The following is a 19887-nucleotide window of genomic DNA, read 5'->3' on the forward strand; positions in this document are numbered from 1 at the left end:
GGCCTTACTCTGTGGCTCCTGGAAAAGCAGCTGCATGGACTCCTCCCTCCGACTATCCTCCCGCTTTGCCCACCAGCCCCTTCCCCTCTCAGGGGGCAGAGAGCTATCTGGAGACAATGGCTGACGTCTGTCCCAGCCTGTCATCAGGGGGTGGCTCCGAGTGTCCAGGCCACCACCCACACGGCATAGGTGAGCTGAGTCACAGATGGGACACCTTATGGGCCTGGACTCACAGAACACCGTGGTTGAAGGACACTTAGTGTTTACAGAAGACAGGGAGGCCAAGAGAGAGAAGTGACTTTGCTCCAAGTCCCTTGGTGGTGGGGCTGGCACTGGAGCATGGGTTTTCCGCCTCTCTGTCCTGTATTCTTTCTACCTCTCATTCACTTGTCCAGGAGCTTATTCACTCAGCAAACGTTTGTTGAATTGCCCAGTCTGGGCCAGGCATGGACAAAGAATCAGCCGGCACCCGACCCACTGGTAGGCTGGGCTGGGGCAACAGAGACTACAGTCATCCCCGATAGGCTTGATTTGTGCTGGAGGAAGAGTGAGGGTGAAAACTGGAGAGGCAAAGAGGGCAGGCTCTGTGGTTCCAACATCGCCTCTGCCACTGACTAGCTGTGTGACCATGGGCAATGGACTTAGCCTCTCTGTGCCTGTTTCCTCTTCCGTAAAATAAAAAGCACCTGCCTCTAAGAGTTACTATGAGGACTAACTGGGTTGCTGCATGTGAAGTACTCAGAATGGTGCGTAGTACATGGTATTCACCTGTGTAATAATAACGCACACAGGGTAGGGAACACACAGGGAAGAAAAAGTAACTCTGGCTGGGTTGCCAAGGAGGGCTTCATGGACGAAGGGCATTTAATCTGGGGTTTAAAGGATAACTAGGAGGTTGCTGGGCAAAGAAGATCATCGGAGGCAGAGTAAGAGGAAGAGCAAGGCAGTGGAGGCCTGAGAAGATGCGGGCATGAATCCAAAGAGCTGCAGTGTTCTCGACGGGGCAGAGGGAGGTGTGGCCGATCATCTAGGGGCTCTTTCAAGCTGCCCACCGCTCCCCCTCAAACCCCCAAAGACTCTCTCCGAGGGGTGGTCTCTGTGCCCCGCTGAGGACCCCTGCTGCAAGGAGCCCTCTTGCTCCTGAGGGGGTCAGGTCCCCAGGTACACGGAGCGGGGGTAGGGGGACAGAACCACTCTTGGAGCCCAGGGTCTGTGGAATGGGTGGGGAGAAACGGCCGGAGCTGCAGAGGGGACAGCTGACGAAAGGTCTGGCATGCCCCGTGGAGATGTTTGGGTTTCATCCTCTGGACCCATGGAAGGACTCTGGGCAGGGGAGTGACCTGCTCTGAGATGCATTTTAGGAAGGACACCCTGCTGTCAAATTTGAAGAGCGGCGTGAGGCGGAGGCCAGGGAAGTATCTGGAGATGAGGCAGTAGTCTGTCGGTCTGTGCAAGAGACAGTGAGGACTGAAGAAGGGCTGAACTAGGGGTGTCAGGAAGGGAGGGTCTCAGGAGGTGCCTGGCAGAACTGAGTGACAAGCTGGGTGTGTGGGTGATGACCGGGTGTCTGGAAAGACAGTAATATAGAACTAGCTGTGGGTCCTTGGGCAAGTCACTTAACCTCTCTGTGCTTCAGTTTCCTCATCTATAAAATGCTAAAAAATGTAGCAATAATAGCACCTATCTCATCAGGTTGTTGTGAAAATAAATGAGTTAAGAGACAGAAAGCGCAGAAAGAGTACCTGGTACAGAGTAAGTGCTGGAAAAGTAGCAGCTGTTGTGATTGCTAAGCTCGGGAGTATTGGGGTGGGGGAGGAGGAGATGGGAGGTGCTGGTGTCCTGTGGGTGGATAAGCTCCAAGTCTCCCAAAACACTTTCTCTTTTGATGTTCCTGTCTTTTGTTTGTGTTGTTTAACTTTTTAAAATTGTAACACACATATAACGTAAAATTTACCATTTTAACCATTTTAAAATGTACGATTCAGTGGCATTAAGAAGCTTTCCTTTAACCAATTCTAATGTGAGAAAAGTTGCAGGAACAGTACAAAGAACTCTCTAGAGCCTTCACCCAGAGTCACCGCATTTTGCCACATTCGCTTTATTTACTCCCTCCCCCTCTCGTATACAGACATATTGTTTCTTCCTGAACCACTGAAGAGTAAGTGGAGACGTCGAGTCCCTTTTCTCCTAAATACCTCGGTGTGCATTACCTAAGGACAGAGCCACTCTCTGCACAGTCATCAAACTCAGGAATTTGGGATTGAAACAACACTATTATCTAATGCACCATTTATATTCAATTATTGCCCCTTGTCCCATTAATGTCCTTCGTGGCACATCTCTCCCCCTGACCCCAGGATCCAGTCCAGGATCTTGCATTGCATTTCGGTGTCTCCTCCAGGCCCTCCCCTTACCGGGGCTTTTCCTCAGTTCTCTGAGGCTAAGGGAGGCAGGCTAGGACTTCAGCACCCGTGGCGCTGGACGCTGCCCTCTGTGTGCGTTTGCACACTGAAAGATGTCACCAGCCAAGCAGTGCACTCGATGCCAGCTGCTGGGGTCTCCATGGAGAGTGAGGGGAGCTCAGCTTCTGTGTCTGTCTTTTTAGGACTAAGATGAAAAATACAAAATGAGTTTGTATTTGCCTTCTCTGCACACACACGAACGTAGGGCACAGCTGGGTGAGCCCCGAGCCTGTGTGGGTGGGAGTGGGAAGCCCACTGCGGCTTGGAGATCCGGGGCTTTGTTGGGTTCAGTACTGGGAGCTCCTGAAGGGATGAGGCTGGACTTTGGGACTCGCCCCAGACGTGGCGGACAGTGGAGTGCCACAGCACCTCAAGCACAGCAGTGATGTGGTGGGCGCGTCCTGGGACCCCCTTGTGTGTGTGTGGAGGGGGGACCTGCAAAGCCTGACGTCTGCTGGGCTGCTCTTGCAGGGGCTCCCAGGGACAGACCTCCACCCTGGGGTCTTGGGAGTCTAACGCTTTCTGAGTTCTTTAAGATCAAAGGGTGGGCGGGCAGTACCACCTCTGGCCCGTAAAGTCTGTCCGTCTTCCTCTTCCACACGTCATTCGACTTCAGCACTCAGGGTGACAGAGCGGGTGCTTCTAGGACTCCAGGCAGCTTAGCTTTGATCGGTCACAATTTTTTCACCTTTGTCAGGAGAGAATTGGAACACATAATCCTTCAACTAGTGCCGTTTTCCTGGGTTAGGAATATTCTCGCATTTGATCCTCATAATGGCCCTGCAAAGTAGGAACTATTATGACCGTTTTATAAGTGAAGAAAACAGGTCTCAGCGATTTGTAAAAGGTGAGTCAGGAGGCCTGGGTTTGCGCCCTGGCTCTGTTAAGGGATTTGAGATAACGTGGGTAGAGCTCTTAGCGTGGGGCTGGTGCCTAATTGATAGTTTAACATCACCAGCCCCCTACCACATCGCCACTGCTCATCCACTAGCAAAATTCAGAGTGTGAATTTTGATGCTAAGACTGTTTTTTTAAAGATTGGCACCTGAGCTGACAACTGTTGCCAATCTTCATTTTTTTCTCCCCTTCTTCTTCTCCCCAAAGCGCCCCAGTACATAGTTGTATATGTTCTAGTTGTGAGTGCCTCTGGTTGTGGCACGTGGGACGCCGCCTCAGCATGGTCTGATGAGTGGTGCCATGTCTGCACCCAGGATCCAAACCAGCGAAACCCTGGGCTGGCGAAGTGGAGCGCGCGAACTTAACCACTCGGCCACGAGGCCGGCCCCGATGATGCTAACACTTTTGATGCTAAGTCCCCATGTCTTTCTACTTTCCAGTTATGTTCAAAAGAGAAATCAGAGATCTCAGCCCTGGCTTTTGAAGGCCTGGCCTCTGTCTCGTCAAAATCGGAGTGCACTTGATGGAGGTTTCTAGACAATCAGTGGTGGGTGGGTGTGCATTCTACACCTCAGTCTTGGGAGACACTCCTCACGTGGGCTGGTCCTGCCCCTGATTCAGAATTACTGGATTTGAGAGATGTGAAGAACAGGGGTGTGTTGGCTGTGTGAATCAAGGAGAGGCAGGAAAAAGACTGGATGAGGGCTCAAGGCCATTCCAGCTGCAGAATTCTGTGAGAACAAGAAGATGAGTTTTTTGTTGCCCCCAAACGACCAAAGAGTAATTCTGAGATGCCCGTGGTAACCCAGGTCTTAGGGGTATTTCTGAAACATCTACCTTGAGTCCCTGGTTCTTATGTATTAAGCCATTAAGCCCAGACGGTTAGCACGGTCTGCCCATCAGGAGTAACAGCTTGGCTTACCATGTGTCCAGCATTGGGGGATTCACATAATACATGGTCCCTAGGCTCTAGGGAGCAACCAGATCTCATTGGAGGAACTAGGGGACCATCTGGAGAGCGAACAAGGGGCCACCTCTGTGGGGCTTGGGTGAGTGCTCTGATCAGCCTCAGGTCGGTGTGGGCTGGCACGGACAAGGGAGAGCTCCCTGGTAGCAACAACGGCAAACATTTGTAGGGCTTTTACTATATGCCAGGAACTGTCAAAGTGCTTTTTGTGTATTGCATCATGTAATGCTCACAACTTCCCTAGAATAAGTAGATTCTATTTTTATCACCATTTGACAGACAGGGAAACTGAGACACAGAGAGCTTAACTGGCACAATCGTTCAAATCATAGGTGGCAGAGCTGGAATTCAAATCCAGGCAGTCTGGCTCCAAAGCCAGATGCTCTTAGCTCCTTCCTCTCTACTCTCCCCTGAGAGGGGCTCAGCTGATCCTTGAAGGATGAGAGATTTTGGAGAAGAAAACTGCTAAGGGGTGGGAGCTCACAGACCTGGTTTGGTAATCCTGGCTGTGTGACTTTAGACAACTTACCAAACGTTTCTGAGCCTCAGTGTTCTCATCTGGCAAATGGGAACATCATCCTCTTTGTAGAGCAGTGTGACTGAAAGCATGTGCTGAGAGCACATTGTTAGAGATGGAGGGTGGGAAGACCAACCTCCAGCGTCAGGGATGAACCTGAACTCTATGTGTGGGCTGGAAGGATGGTGGGGAGGGAGTCCGTCAAGCCAGAATGCAGGATGGATGTAACGGTGGGTGGAAAATGAAAGTTGGCTGGCAAGTGTGACGCCAGGTTGTTGAGGACCTTGAAAGTCACCGTAAAATCCTCTATGGCTCTTCAAAAGGACAGGTGTGTGGATTTTGTTGACATATGGAAATGTGTGTTTGGAAAAAAAAAAAAAGAATGCAAAAGAGTATGCACAAACCGACAGCTGTGTCAACTCATTTTGGCCTGCTAACCTTAGCGATCAGAGGGCACGTGCAGGGCTGTAAATATCCCAGTTCACCACTTTTTATTTATTTATTTTTCTGTAAATACCTAATGAAAACTAAGTGAACAGGAGGCCAGGCCGAGGGGCTCAGCTTTTAACTTGTAGACATCTATGGGGAGTCACTGCAGATTTTGTGTGTTTTTGTTCTAGGTTTTTAAAATTTGTTCTGTTTTCTTTTTTAGTTGAGATAGACTTCATATACCATCGATTCTCATTATTTGCAGATTCTGTATTTACAAATTTGCCTACTTGCTAACATTGATTTGTAACCCCAAGATCAATACTTGAGGGGCTGGCCCGTGGCCGAGTGGTTAAGTTCGTGTGCTCCACTTCGGCGGCCCAGGGTTTGCTGGTTTGCATCCTGGGGGCAGACCTACACACTGCTCATCAAGCCATGCTGTGGCAGCATCCCACATAGAAGAACTAGAAGGACTTACAGCTAAGATATGCAACTATGTACTGGGGCTTTGGGGAGAAAAAAAAAAGAGGAAGATTGGCAACAGTTGTTAGCTCAGGGCCAATCTTCCTCACCAAAAAAAAAAAAAAAAACTTTAAATACTTGAGACACTTTGGACATGCTTAGAGCAGTGAACAATTGTAGTCACCTGATGTACCCGAGCCCAGCTGGGGTTGAACAAGACCACAATCTTTCTTTTTTCAGCTCTCATACTGTAAACGTGTCCTTTTCTACTTAGTGCCACGTTTTTTGTATTTCTTTGCTTTTTGTCGATGATTTTGCTGTTTAAAACAGCCCCAAGCATAGTGCTGATGTGCTGTCTAGTGCTCTTAAGCACAAAAAGGCTGTGACGTGCCTTACAGAGAAAACACAAGTGTCAGATAAGCTTCGTTCAGGCCTGAGTTACAGCGCTGTTGGCCATAAGCTCAATGTTAGAGTCAAAAATATATATATTAAATAAGGTGTCTTTAAACAGAAACACAGATAAAACAGTTATGTCTTGATTGGCTGATGCAAATGCTGTGACCAACGTCTGTGGGAACCTCATCCTGTCTTTCCCCTGGAGCCTTGATTAAGGATTTCCTAATTCAGGGCTCACAGCAACTTTACGAAGCATAACGACCTCGAATAACAATACTTGACTATACCATAAAATTCACCTTTTAAAATTTTATATTTTATATAGCCCTTTTACAACTTAGTATATTCACAAGGTTGTGCAACCATCCCCATAGCTGCAGATTTTCGAGCAGTCGAATGACCTCACAGAGCAGCCATTTAAGAATTATCTGTCCATCTTTCCCTCTTCCCTGATGCCTCTGCTCTCTTTCAGAATTCCCAGGAGAACCATGGGCTGGCTGTGCCCACCCCTTCTGTCCCAGAAGACTTTGTAGACAAGGGAGTGACAGGTAAGAGGACCTGGGCTTGGGGTCTGTCCATCTTTCTTTCCTCCTTGGGCTCAAGCCTCTGGCCCACCTCCCCAGCTGGTGATGAAGCCAGAGCCGCAGGCCTCTTGGCTACCGGCTGCAGTGGGCGGGAGCAGCGGGGCTGGGCGTGAGGAGAGCCAGGGTTGGCTGTGGCCCACTTCCAGTGGAGGAAGGATGGTGAGGGGATAAGGCCAGAGCAGGCACAAGGGTAACGGAGGTGGTGGAAAGAACCCTGGAGTCAGACACACCCAGCCTTGAATCTCAGCTCCCCTGCACATTAGCTTCGCTCCCCTTGGACAAATCACTTAACCTCTTGCCCCTCTGTATCTTCAAATGAGCTGTGGGAGCAACAATTCCCATCCTGGAGGAGTCAGTGAAGTATTGGATGGGATGTCAGTCACTGCTCCTCGCACCTCTGCTCAAAACCCACCAATGACTTCCCATGTCACTCAAAGAAAAGGTTCTTGAAGGACTGTCAGAACCCGGCCTCATCTGCTCTCTCTCCCCGTCTCACGCTGCTCCAGGCATCCCGCGTGCTTGTTTCTCCTTCAGTACCAGGCACATTTCCTCCCCGGGGTCTTCGCACTGCCCTCCCCTCTGCCTCGCACACCCTTCCCCTAGACATACAGACAGCTCTCTCCCCATCTCCTTCCCTCTTTGCTCCAACGTCACCTTCTCAGCGAGGTCTTCTCTGACCACCCTGTTCACACTGCACCCTCAGCCCTTCTCTTCTGACTTTTTGTCTGCATATTACTCATCATCAAATGTGGTGACACTTTACTAACATATTATGTTCATTGTCTGCCTCATTGTCCCATTGAAACAAGCTCCAGGAGGGCCAGTATTTTGACTGTTTTTTGCTTTGTTTTTTCTGCTGTCTCCCAGCTCCTAACACTGGGGTGCGCTCAGTGAATGTTAGCTGTCCCCTCTCCACTCTTGGTCTAGTCTTTGTTTTGAAGTCAGACAGCTGGGAGGGCCCTTCAGAGCTGCACATTCCTCAGGTTTCTTATGCTCTGTGCTAGACACTGACGCGGGGAGGTGTGGGAAGGCTGCCGCTGAGAGAGAAGTAAGCAGGGCCACGGGCCCCCATCTGCAGATGGGCCCCCATCTGCAGACTCTCGGGAGGGGCCTGGGGCCTGGGTCCAAGAAGGGAGGGATGTGAGCGGCTGGGGCTGGGAGTGCTCAGTATCTCCCTAGGGCCCAGGTTGTCCAGGCCCCCTTCTTTCTACACACCCCGTTCCATCCCGCACTCCAGAACCTGTTCCAGGAGCTCTCAGTGAGGGGGGAAGCTGGGTCCTTGGTAGGTTCAGGGTCTTTAGAAAGCAGGAATTGCTCATGCTAATTGCTCCCTCCCAAACTTTCACCTGAACTCCCTCACAGAGAGGGTCACCAGGCCCCTGGCCCTGATCCGTGACTTCCCCTCTTTCCCCCACTTTCCCTGTCTGTCTTTCGGTCTGAAAAGCACAGGTGGTAGTAGTCAAAATGGATACCGTCCATTAAGTGCCTGCTATGGGCCCAGCCCCGTGAGAAGCCCTTGACATGTATTTACATGAATTCTCTTATTTAATCCTCACAACAGCTTTATGAGGTAAGCGCTGACATTATGCCCATTTTATAGATGATGAAACTGAGGCTCAGCAAGGTTAATTAGTTTGTCCAAGTCACACATCTAGTACGTGGTAGAGCTGGGATTTGAACCCAGGCCTCTTTGGCTTTGCATCAGTCAAGGCCCCTGTGAGACACAGGTGGTGCACTCAAAGAGGGTAACGGAAGCGCGTTTAGTAAAGGGGTTCTCTCCAGGGGTGCAAGCAGGGCGCAGAAGGGTGGGGCAGATGGAGAACCTCAGCACAGGCTCCAGGGGCTGTGCCAGGCATAGGCAGGGGCCCCTCGCTAGAAGGAAGAGGGTCACTGCCAGGACAGCTCGAGACACTGGGGACATTGCTGCTCCTTCCCTTGGTGTTCAGGAGGAAAGGCATGACACCGGCTGGTCACTGTGTTGGGTGCCCAGCCCAGCCCTGCCCTGGGCACATAGGGATTGGCATGCCTGGTCTGCCTCATTGCCCTCCTCATCTTTGCCTCTCCCTTCTTCCAGGTACCAGCTCACTAGTCAATGGCAACCTCCGACTGTACAGCTCTGTGGGTGACCTAAGGCCTGGGCACTATGGCCAGGACCCACTCATCCCCCCACCTCCCCCAGGCCCAGCCCCGGGGCCACCGCCAGACACTTTGCAACCTCGAGGAGAGTCCCCACCACCACCTCCACCTTCCATGGCTCCCCCACCACCTCCCCTGCTGCTGGAACCCCCACTCCCACCCAGCATGGCCCCACCTCCGCCCCCGGTATTGGGGGCCCTATCACCCCCATCCACACCCACCCCTCCTGACTTCATTCCCCCTGCCCCACCCTTGGCCTTTCTAGCCCCACCCCCACCCCCTTTGCCAGCCCCAGCACCCCCAGCTCCAGTGTCTCCTCACAAGATGGGGACTCGCCTCTTTCCCCCTGGGGGTGTCACCAAGTGGAAATCAGAGGTAACACTGAGTGGCAGGCAGCCAGAGGCCCCCAGAACCAGCCCCCCCAGGAGCCCTACTGAGCCTGAAGGGAGCCCCCTAGGACCTAAACCAGAGTCCCACCTCACCTTCCCCCGTTCGTTCAAGGTGCCTCCCCCAACCCCAGTCAGGACTTCATCCATCCCTGTTCAGGAAGCACAAGGGGCTCCTCCAGAGGAAGAAGGGGCCACCAAGAAGGCCCCCAGTCGCCTCCCACTGCCTCCCAGCTTCCACATCCGCCCTGCGTCCCAGGTCTACCCAGACAAGGCCTCTGAGCCAGACCCCTCTGGGGAGCTCAGGGCTGCAGCACCAGCCAGCCCGAGGCTGGGCCAGTCCCAGTCCTGGACAAATGAACAAGCTGAGACTCTGCCCCCAGCCCCTCCCCCTCCCCCTCCCGCACCCCCGCTCCCTCCCCCAGCACCCCCCCTTCCCCCAGCTGCCCCTCCTTTGCCTTCTGCTGAGAAGACAGCCCCTCCACCTGCTGGGTTTATGAAAAGCCCCAAATCTAGCTCTCCTGCTCCCAAACCCAAACCCAGCCCCCCGAGCCCAGAGGACACAGCCTCGTCAGTGCCTGTGGACTGGAGGGATCCCAGCCAGATGGAGAAGCTGCGCAGCGAGCTGGCGGCCTACCTCTGTGGTTCCAGGAGAGAGGACCGATTCATCAGTCACAGGCCAGGCCCAACGGTGGCCTCTCAGGGAAAGGAGGGCAAGAAGGGCCCCAGCCCGCCAGAAAAGGAGGCTCCCCCAAGCCTGCCAGAGAAGGAGATCCCCCCAAGTGTCCCTGAGAAGAGTCCCCAGGGCCTTCCAGAGAAGGCCGCCACTGGCCCGACCCTGCCCCCTGTGGACTACACCCCCCAAGACGCCCCGACTCCCAGCGTCCGGCAGATCCGGGATGAGCTGGAGGCGCGGCTTTCCTCATCAGCAGAGAAGGACGCCAGGCCCAGCACAGGGCCTCTGCCTCCCAAACCTCGGCTCGAAGGGGTGAGAATCTTTGAAAACAGGGCTGATAACGGCAGATTCTCCAAGCCTGTGGCCAAGAATCTGTTACCTCTACCCACCACCCCTCTGCCAACCACACCACTCCAGTCCAAGTTCATGCCTGGGCCAGCCGCACCACCCAAGTCCCCGCCTGGACCAACTACACCTGGGCCAGCCGCACCACCCAAGTCCACACCTGGACCAGCCACACCACCCAAGTCCACACCTGGACCAGCTACACCTGGGCCAGCCACACCACCCAAGTCCACACCTGGACCAGCCACACCACCCAAGCCCACACCTGGACCAACTACACCTGGGCCAGCCACACCACTCAAGGCCACACCTGGACCAGCCACACCAACCAAGTCCACAGCTGGATCAGCCACACCCGGGCCTGCCATACCATCTGCAGCCCCAACTCTGCCGGCCACATCATCTCAGCTGATAGCAGTGAAGAACCTAGTCCCAGCTGGGCAGTGGGAGAAGCAAGGACCTCAAGAACTTGCAGTGCCCTCCCAGCCAGAGGCAGACAGGTGCCCCTCCGAGGCCAGTAAGCCTCCCACAGGGGGAGCCCTGTCACCTCCAGCCCTTCCACCAAAGACATCCCCTGGTGGAAAAGAGGTGACATTTCCCTACAAGCCCCATCGCAGCAAGAACAGCCCCAGCAGAGAGGCTGCTGTGGTGATGTCTACACCAGCCAGAGGAGAGGCTCCAGGGTCAGGGGAGCTGGTGGGGATGAAGGAGCCCCAGGGGCTGCCAGCCAAACCCCCAGCCTCAGCCCAGCCTGCTGACGAACTCCTCAGGCATCCGGTGACTGGGGAGGTGGTGGAGCGGGGCTCCCCCATGGCCCTGCTCCTTGCGGCCAGGCAGAGGGCACAGAAGGGGAGGCCTGGAGGGGCTGCCCTGAGTCGGTCCTCCCTGCCGGGGAGTCTCCGTGGCCACAGCAGCCAGCCCGAGGCAAGCTCTGAGGGCGGGCCCAACTCCTTCACTGGGGTCCCCAAGTTACCCAAGGAGGCTGAGAAGGACCTTCAGCTGGCCTCATCAACACAGCCCACTGTTCCCAGTCAGTGGAAGCCCCAGTCCCGCAGAAACCCAGAAGGCACACAGCCAAGCTGTGGGCACAAATGGACCAAGGCAGAACCCCAGGCCCCTGTGGCCTGGGGAAGACCAGCGCCCTCCAACCTCCCCCAGGGCCGCGTGCTGCCCAAGTCCTTCTCGTCCCCTTCTTCTCCTTCCCACAAGAGGGAGGAGGAGGAGAAGGAGTTCAACTTTGAGGTCATCCCCCCTCCGCCAGAGTTCAGCAATGACCCTGAGCCCCCGACCCCGGCCCTCCAGTATCTGGGGCGCCGGAGATCCCCTCCCCGGAACAACTTCTCAGACTTGGGGCAGCCTCTGGACGCGGGCCTAGCGGCCTTGGCGCCTCGTGGCTTCTCACGCTTCCCGGCGGATGCGCGCTCCGCGGGGCCCGGGGGCCTGGAGCGCTCCGCGGGCGGGGGCCGTTCGCTCATCAAGAAGCGCCTGTACGTCGGGGAGCCCCACCGCAGCCCCGGGCCGCCCCGCGGCGCCACCGGCCGCAGCCTCAGCTCCCCAAACTGCTTCGGGCCGCCGCCCGGGGGGCCCTTCGCCGCGCCTGGAGGCCCGGAGGTGCGGCGCGTGGGCTCGGCGGGCCGCGCGCCCCCCGGCGGCCTGCACGCGCGGAAGCCGTCCTTGGAGGGCGCCGCCCGCGGAGAGGCCAAGTTCAAGGTGCCCGGCGGTGACTGCGGCTGCGCCTCCGCTCCCGGCAGGTGAGCTGGGGCCGGGCGATGAAGGGAGGCTGGGAGGGGAAGCCAGGTGGCGTGGAGAATCTGCCCTCGGACCACAGAGGAGCCTACCAGGCCGCGGCCAACCGCAGGGGACATTGGGTTTTCTCCCCTCCGCCCCTCAGGGCAGAGAGAAAGGGGAGGGAGGCGCACTCTACCTAGAGAGGGTGCTGTTGGCCGTTCCCTTACCTGCCTCCTTATCTCCCATTATCTCCCTTGTTCTCTTTCCCCATCCTCCTGCTTTCCCCACCGGCTTCCCCGCTTCTCTCTCCTCTCTCTCACCCTCTGGAGTCCCACCGCTTTAGGCTAAGTGTGGGGTTGGGGGAGATCTGAGTGGTCCTCGGGTGCGGGATTTCCCAATAACGCAGAGATGGATCCCTAGCCAGGCTGGGAGTGAAGGGTTCTGAGTAGAGGGTGTTAGGCATGTACTTCCTGGCCGGCAGGGCCTAGACAGGAGGGGGTGCCCTGTGTCTGGTGAATCAGTAGTGGTGGACTGGGGTCCCACTCAGCCCTGAGCCACATCTTTCCTCTGGTGCCCTGGGGGAGATGGGAGGGCTGTTGGTTAACCAGCTGCGGATATTAACCTCACCTCTCTCCTGCTCCTCCAGGTCTCCCCACAGCACCCCCCTCTATGGAAGCCCCATCAACACGTTCACCGTGAGGCCTGGGACCCGCCATCCCATCTCCTATGCTTACTCAGGGGCCCATCGGAAAGCCCCATCCTGAGCCCGGAATTTTCTCAGTTCTACTCCAAGGGGTCAGATGCCGGCACTTGTTTTTGTGGGGGTGGGAGGGACCGCAGCAGGTGTGAGGCAGCCTGGCTCAGACACGGGGGGAATCTGTGTTCCCCTAAGACAGACAGACGGACAACGAGTGAGAAGCAGTAGGCCTGGGAAGATGGAGAATGGACTTGTGTTTCCCAAAGCACTGGTGCGGCTGTGGACCGTGTGGATGTGGTGGGAGGGGGAGGAGAGGAGGAATCTTTAAGGACTGGAGTTTGAGTGTGCCCTATTTGGTAATATTCGCTTTAGCAAGGCTTGTTTAAGGCACATGGCCTACTGGGCAGGTTCTAAGAGCAGGGGCTGGGGCGGTAACGCTCAATGGGACCCATCGGGACCCTGGCTGGGATGCCTGTCAGGCCCTCGCCAAGGGCTGAAGCCCAGCCTGTCGGGTAGGGATGCAGGGCGCTACAGGTTGGTCTCTTTAGCACCCACCAGTCCGCCAGTTGCCACCCCAACAGGTGATTCCTGGGGTTCCTAGAGGTGAGACTAACCGTGTGTGTGCGCAGCTTGTAGAGAAGGTACTGGAACACAGTGCTCTGCAGTAGCCACGGGCAGGGATGGGAGAGTGCTGGTTAATTTCGCCCCGGCCGTGACCCTTAGCTGCAGGGAGGGCTGGAGAGAAAAGACTTGGCGAGGATTAGGGCTTGCCTTTCTACTTAGTGCCAGGCAGCTATGATTTGGGGGATTGGACCCAAGGAAGCAGAAGGCCTGGGGCTTGACACCAAAGGCCTTATGTGGCCAGGTCCCATATGGGATTTGGAGGGGACATCATTCCCACCCCTCCCAACCGCAATACTACAGATCCCTCATATTATTGAGGCCTTAAAATGTATAACCCAGGTGCTGGAAGGCCTTGGAGGGCGGGAGGCAGCAGAGATGGGAACAGAGGTCCCAGAGGAGTTCGCTGCCAGTGGGGGGTGTGTTTTGGAAAGTGGAGGAGTGGCAGGACTGGGCCAGTTCAGAGCAGGGGAGCCCTAGCAGTGGGGTGACCATTCGTCCTTTGTCTAGGCAGCCCGGGTTCACGCCTGCTTTCCGGTAAATTAGACCCCCTTCCACTTCCACAAAGTCCTGGCTTGGAGGATATGTGGGTCACCATACCTATCAGGAAACAATATTCCTTGGTCCATCTTCCGTATCTTCAGGTCCTGGTGGGCTGAATTCTTGGGACCAGGCCAAGGCAGGCTGCCTCGGTAAGGAGGAGGGGCAGGGAGTGGCCACCTCAGGGGCAGGCAGTAGGGGGCAGCCACGAAGCAGTTCCCTTTGGGGCCAAGATGTTGGACCTTTACCATTTGTGCTAACCGGCCTCGGTCTCGGGTTGTGGGGACAGCAGGTGAGCCACTTCAGGGAAAGAGTGCAGGGGTGGGCAGACGCCCGATGGGGCGGGACCTGGTTACTGGCATGCAAGAAGCAAGCTGTACCCCAGCGCCGGCACTGGCTCTATCTGTATGTGTGTATCTTCCTTGTACGATGTTTTATAAAAGAGTTCTCTAATTTATCTGCTGTGTTAGGGCTTCAGGGGTGGGGTGTGGACTCCCAGCTGTACGTTGCTCTGCGGTGGGCAGGGAAGGACTGGTTCTCACTTGGCTTGGGAAATAAACAGGCCAGTTGGAACTGGCCTCTGGCTCTGTGGCTGTGGATTGATGACTCGGAGCTCCTGGGGTGTGTGAGAGGTCGGGAGTGCTCAGCTGGGGAAGGCCGAGCACAGGGTGGTAGCTGAACTGGTGAACCATTTTGCTGGGCCCAACTCTCTCTTCTGACCCTTAGCTTTTCTCATTCTCCAGATCCTTCAAGGAATAGAAGCACAGCTGAAGTCTCGTGATAACAAACAAGCAAGTCTCTTTGACTCTCTGAACCTCAGTTTCTTCTTCTGTACAGTGGGAGAATAATACCTACCTCATAAGGCTGTTGTGAAGATTAGAGACAGTCCTGCCTTCACTTAACAAGTATTTGAGTGACTACTAGATGGCAGGCACTACGCTTAGCACGGATGTACAGTCATCAACACACTGACACTCCTCCTGCCTGAGGCAAGATTATAGTGTAGTGGAAAAGAGAGAGGATAAAAGGAACACACAGAAACATCATAAATTATAAGAAATGGTAGGACGGAAAGGAACAGGGAGTGTGGGCAAGAATAACTGGAGGCCGGGGGAGAGGAGTGGATTTCCTTTAACCAGGTGGGAAAGTCTTTTCCAATGGTGACATTTATGCTGATTTAGGCAAAGCATCCAGCCCACACCTGGCACTGAGTAGTTGCTCAATAAGTGGCATCTTTGGGTGATGGCTCCATTTGTGTGTGGCCCTTCACAGTTTCCCATAAAGCTTTGACGGAGTATCGTCAACTTTTCCAGAAGAGGAAACAGAGCCAGGGAAGTCATCTCAGGACAAGGTCAGAGGGAGCTGGGTTGCCTCCTCTCCCGGAGTCTTTTCTGGGGGGTTGTTGGGAAAGGGAGATAGGGAGGGTGACTCACTGATTCAGCAACTTGTGCTTCCAGGAAGGGCCTCCCCACCTCTCCCGTCCGTGGGCTTCCCCGTTATCCCGTCTCTCCCACCCCCACGCTCCACCACGATGCCCTCATCCTGCTAACAGAGTGAGACAGAGTGAGGACGGGGCCTCGACTCCCGGGAGGACTGGGGGCTTCTCACCTGGCTGCTCTCTCCTCCCTGCTCCCTCCTACCTCTTCTCTCCCCCCCCCCACCCCTGACATGGGCAGGGCAGTGGGAAGTGGTGGAGGGTTGGGCCCCACGTCTGTCTCTGCCTCTGCCAAGCTGTGTGACCTGGGGCCTCAGCTGACTCGTCTGAAAAGTGACGGGGATGGACTTGTGCCGTGTGGGGGTCTTAAACTGTGTTGAGTCTTTAAGAAGCTGATGAGAGCTCTGGACCTTCACCCCAGAAAGACGCCCCCACGAGCACCGTTACACATGATTTCAGGCGCTCCACAGATCCCCCCAAAATCGGGCTCCAGGGACTTCTCCTTGAAATCTCCTGAAGCAACGGTGGTCGTGGCAACCACAACCCTTACTTAACCTTGATGGTTTGGAAAGTTCATTCGTTCTCTTGTTAACTCATGACAACCCTCTAAAACGTGTTGGTCGTGGAATACTCCTAATTCCATCTCACTGATGAGAAAATGGAGGCACCAAGAAGAAAAGGGAGTTGCTTAGAGGAGCCCACCGGACTTCCAACTCTGCGTCCCTCATCAGGGCTGCCTCCCTCCTGGCCATGTGCACCTCACTCATTCGTCCCTCCCCGAATCCTACCATCCCCTCAACTTTCTATCTTTCTATCAGAGGAGGGGTGGGGAGGGCTGCGGAGGGTAAAGCTACTCTGGTGCCAGAAAAGGTTAATAGGCATGGGTGGCGCAGGTGTTCTGGATCAGGTTGGCCACACCTTGGTTTCTGGAGCCTCCTCGCTGCTTGCTGGGCGTGCCAAGCCCCAGTGGCCAGAACCCCACCTCTCCTGTGAGGCCCAGCCCGGCCCAGAGCAGCAGTGGGGGCAGGTCCCAGGGCAGGCTGTGCTGGAAGTCTGGGGCCTGCCGAGGGCAACTCGGGAAGGGCCCTGTCAACCCGAATGGAGCACAGCTTTCCCCAGGGCCCCACTGACGCAACTGGAGAGGCCTTGCAGGCCCTTCTGCAGGAAGCTGAGGATAGAGGTGACTTTGACCCGAGCAGGGAGGCGTGAAGGGGAGGCTCCCTCCATGCTGAGCTGTCAGACAGGCCTGCCCCTGCCTGCTCGCCCCACCTGCCTACCCCCAGCGGCCTAGGGCGCTTTCATCCCGGCAGCTCGAAGGCAGCGCTGGCGTCCCGTTGTGAGTCAGCTGTCCAGGCTGGGTGGCCACTGATACCAGGCAGAGAATGTGAGCCTCCTCCCTCCAAAGCCCCAGGGACGGCCAGCTGCCGCGGACCTGCTGGTGGGGCCTCTGGGGATATTTTTGGCAGGGAAGGTGAGAGGCAGGGAGACCAAGGCAAGGCATTCCAACTACTCCCTCATTTACAGGGATGATCCTGAGCTGCCCGCCCAGTTCTCAGAGCCCCAGAAGCTTCCTGAACATCTGGCACAGTTGAGCCACTCCCTGCTCCCCTCCTGGAGAGCTGTCCTCTGAGCTCCTACAGAAAACGTTCTGCTTGGCTCCCGTCTTCCAGACTGGCGCCCTTCCTCCCCACAGGTGTCTTGGCACCCTGTCCTCAGTCCCCAGTCTTCCTTCTCCATGGTTTCTTCTTCAGAAGACTGAGTTGACCCCCTCTTCTCATCCACACCTGAGCTCCACATTTCTGACTTGAAAGTGCCCCCTGGACATTTGCGTGTGGATGCCTGGCCAGCCACACAGATTCAGACTCTCCAAAAAAGATTATTCTTCCCTTAATTCCTTCTCACACAATTGTGAGACCAGAGCAGCCAGGTCCATGGCCCCAGAATCCCTGGAAATATTCATTCCTGCCCGCTTTGCTTCCTCGAAGCTGACTCACTCGTCAAGGCCCAGCTTCAGTCAGAGCTCCCGTGGAAAGCCCTTCCCAGCCCAGCACGGCTCAGAGACCCCTCCCTCCTCCACCCCTCCACCCACCTCCTTGGCTGGCTCTTCCTCATCCTTCAGGCTCAGCTCAGACATCCTCACCCTCTAGGCCACATCAGCTCCTGTTACAGGCTCCCATGGGCCCCTAGTCCCCTCACATCAGGGTTATTTGTTCCTCATCCCCCCCCCTCACCCCGCTCCCCAGCACTTGTCAGCTTTGTACTACAAGCTCTGCCCGTCTTATTCATCACAGTATCCCCAGCATCTAGTGCTACTCCTGGCACTAACAGGTACTGAATATATGTTTGTTGAATGATTACATGTTAGTATTTAATCAAATTCTGTCAAGCGCTATTTCAGTTCCTTGAGGGCAAAGGCCATGTCTCCGGTGGATCCGTGACCACATAGCCCTCTTGTTTCTAGCTGCGTGTAACCTGATTGCTGAGCTCTCAGGTGGCACAAAATTAATGGTTTGAGGGATGGGCTTCTAAGATTTCCTCATAAAACTGTCAAGATGCCTTGGAGTGGCTCCTGCCTGGTGGGCTGGGACACGATGCCCTCAGCCTGGAGACCGGAGGAGCTGGGAAGTGATGGAACCAGGTGATGCCGTTCTGGCCCTTAATGGGCTAGGGCGCGGGGTCTCAGGCGGCCGTCATGTCAGACCCTGACATGTCAGACCCTGCAGTGAGCTGGCCAAATGGAGCAGCCAGCTCCAACCCTCCAAACGACTTGCACTCTACATTCGTGCCCCTTTTGGTCTCCTTTAGTCTTCAGTAATATTCTTTGGCGCTCCAGCCAATCTCACCTGCGCTCAGGGCCCAAGGGGAAAGTTTCTGGGCCACAGAAGGAGAAGGAACAGCACCCCTAGGGGCCAGGGCGGCAGGAGCCGGTCAGGACCGACCCGCTCGCTGTCCCTCCCACCTGGAAAGCCTCCCCCCCAGGAAAGTCTAGCAGTTCTAGGTCTTGTTTTCCTTACACAGCAGGCCGCCTGCCCTGGGCTCTCAGGTCCTAGGAGGGATCTGAGCACAGGGTGGGGCTCAGCAGACAGCTGTCTTCAGTGTCTTCCACTTCAGCATAGGATCCGTGTCCCTAGTGCACTCTTGGAAGTGGGACTCAGCCAGCAGCCTCTCTGTGGGACTCTCCTTTGTCATTCTTGAAAACAGGATTGCTTCAGTCTTGTCTTCCACACACGAGACTTCTGGCTCCTTCCACCTTTCCTCCCTGCAGAGGAACATCTCTGCTGCCTCTTTTCATTGTTACCTAGTTTATTTTCTGAGCCACTCAGAGACAGTCTGGCAGGCTCCTGCTTTCTCTCCCCCTCTCTCTCTCAAGTGCAAGACACACACACACACACACACACACACACACACACACACCTGGAAAGTAAAGCAGGAGAATACAAAGTTCTCCCACCCAGGAGAGCCAGGTGGCCACTTGGGGCACCGTTAGCATGGCACTGTGGGTGGCCCCTCTTGCCGGCCTGTGACCAGGCCATCAAGGCTGCCGTTGGCCCTGTGACGCTGGTGGGAGCACGTGCACGAGTGAGGCAGGGGAGGGAGGGCCCCTGCTCGCTTGTTCTCCCTGTAGAAGATCCAACACTCAAACGCTAGGTCAAGGGTACCTGTTATTGCTGACACTGTCGTCTTTTGATGACCTTTATTGGCAATTTAAACTTCCCTTGACCTTCACTTTAACCTGATTTCTGCAGGGACAGAGGAGGGGAGTGAGGACCTCTGCGTCACTGGCCCTGGTTTCCAGCCTGAGTCCCTGTGCGTGGTGCTGTGTGTGCACGCAGGGCCAGCTGTAACCAGCAGGTGGCGCTCTGCTCACAGGTGCCTGAACTCAAGCCAAGCAGGTGGAGTTCAGGCTCAGATTCAGATTCAGCTGGGGTCATCGCGCTCCTCCTAGGGTCCAGGCACAAAGTTCAGTGTTGTGCAGTATGCCAGTGATTCTCAAACTTGAGCATGCATCAGAAGCACTGCAAGATTTGTCAAAACACAGGTTCCTAGCACTCCTTCCCAGAGCTCCTGATTCAGTGGATTTGGGGTAGGGCCTGAGTGTTCACATTTCTAACAAGTTTCCAGGTGGGGCTGCTGGTCTGAATGGCCCAGGGACCACGCTTTGAGAACCGCTGCTGTGCAGTATCCCATTTAACCATCCCACTCTCCTCTGGGTGGACAGTACCACTCCCAGCTTACCAATGAAGAAACTAAAGTCCCAACAGGCCACCAGCTGAAGCAAACTGCACGGGCTGCCCCGCCCTCTGCCTCAAGGGCAGCGTGGCTGGGGTGGGTGCGACAGCGCCTCTCCAGATTCCGCCTGTCCTCCCTTCTTCCAGGGAGGGCAGTAAGAGAGCAGGCCTGGGATAAGCATGAGATCAGGAGGGGCACACGGGGCACTGTTAGTTTGGGAGTAATTCCTTGAATGTCCAGTGTTTTTAAAGCACTTTTGCTTCTATTTAAACCTGGCCTCATAATCCTGGCCGGTCAGCACTCACACCTTGGACTCTGTGCTGCTGCCCTGGCCCCTCCCTCTTCAGGACTGGAGCTCTCACTCCCCCCCACGCCCCGC

The 19887-nt window shown here is 55.4% G+C and overlaps 1 protein-coding gene across 3 annotated transcripts in view; it reads left to right on the forward strand.

The window, feature by feature from the left end:
• The window catches only part of C15H6orf132 (chromosome 15 C6orf132 homolog), a 38473-nt gene extending 18586 nt beyond the window's left edge, over positions 1-19887 (forward strand). Inside the window, exons 3-6 of one of the 3 annotated variants that reach the window (XM_046639499.1) lie at positions 6603-6678; positions 8789-12008; positions 12632-12780; positions 14587-19887. In XM_046639499.1, coding sequence (XP_046495455.1) covers positions 6603-6678; positions 8789-12008; positions 12632-12749 — 3414 coding nt within the window. In that variant the 3' untranslated portion in view covers positions 12750-12780; positions 14587-19887. Of the gene's footprint in view, positions 1-6601; positions 6679-8163; positions 8285-8788; positions 12009-12631; positions 14435-14586 lie in introns of those variants that run through there. The other 2 variants (XM_046639500.1, XM_046639498.1) reach the window with 2 other exon arrangements.

Source organism: Equus quagga, chromosome 15, assembly GCF_021613505.1.
Source record: "Equus quagga isolate Etosha38 chromosome 15, UCLA_HA_Equagga_1.0, whole genome shotgun sequence".
NCBI lineage: Eukaryota > Metazoa > Chordata > Mammalia > Perissodactyla > Equidae > Equus > Equus quagga.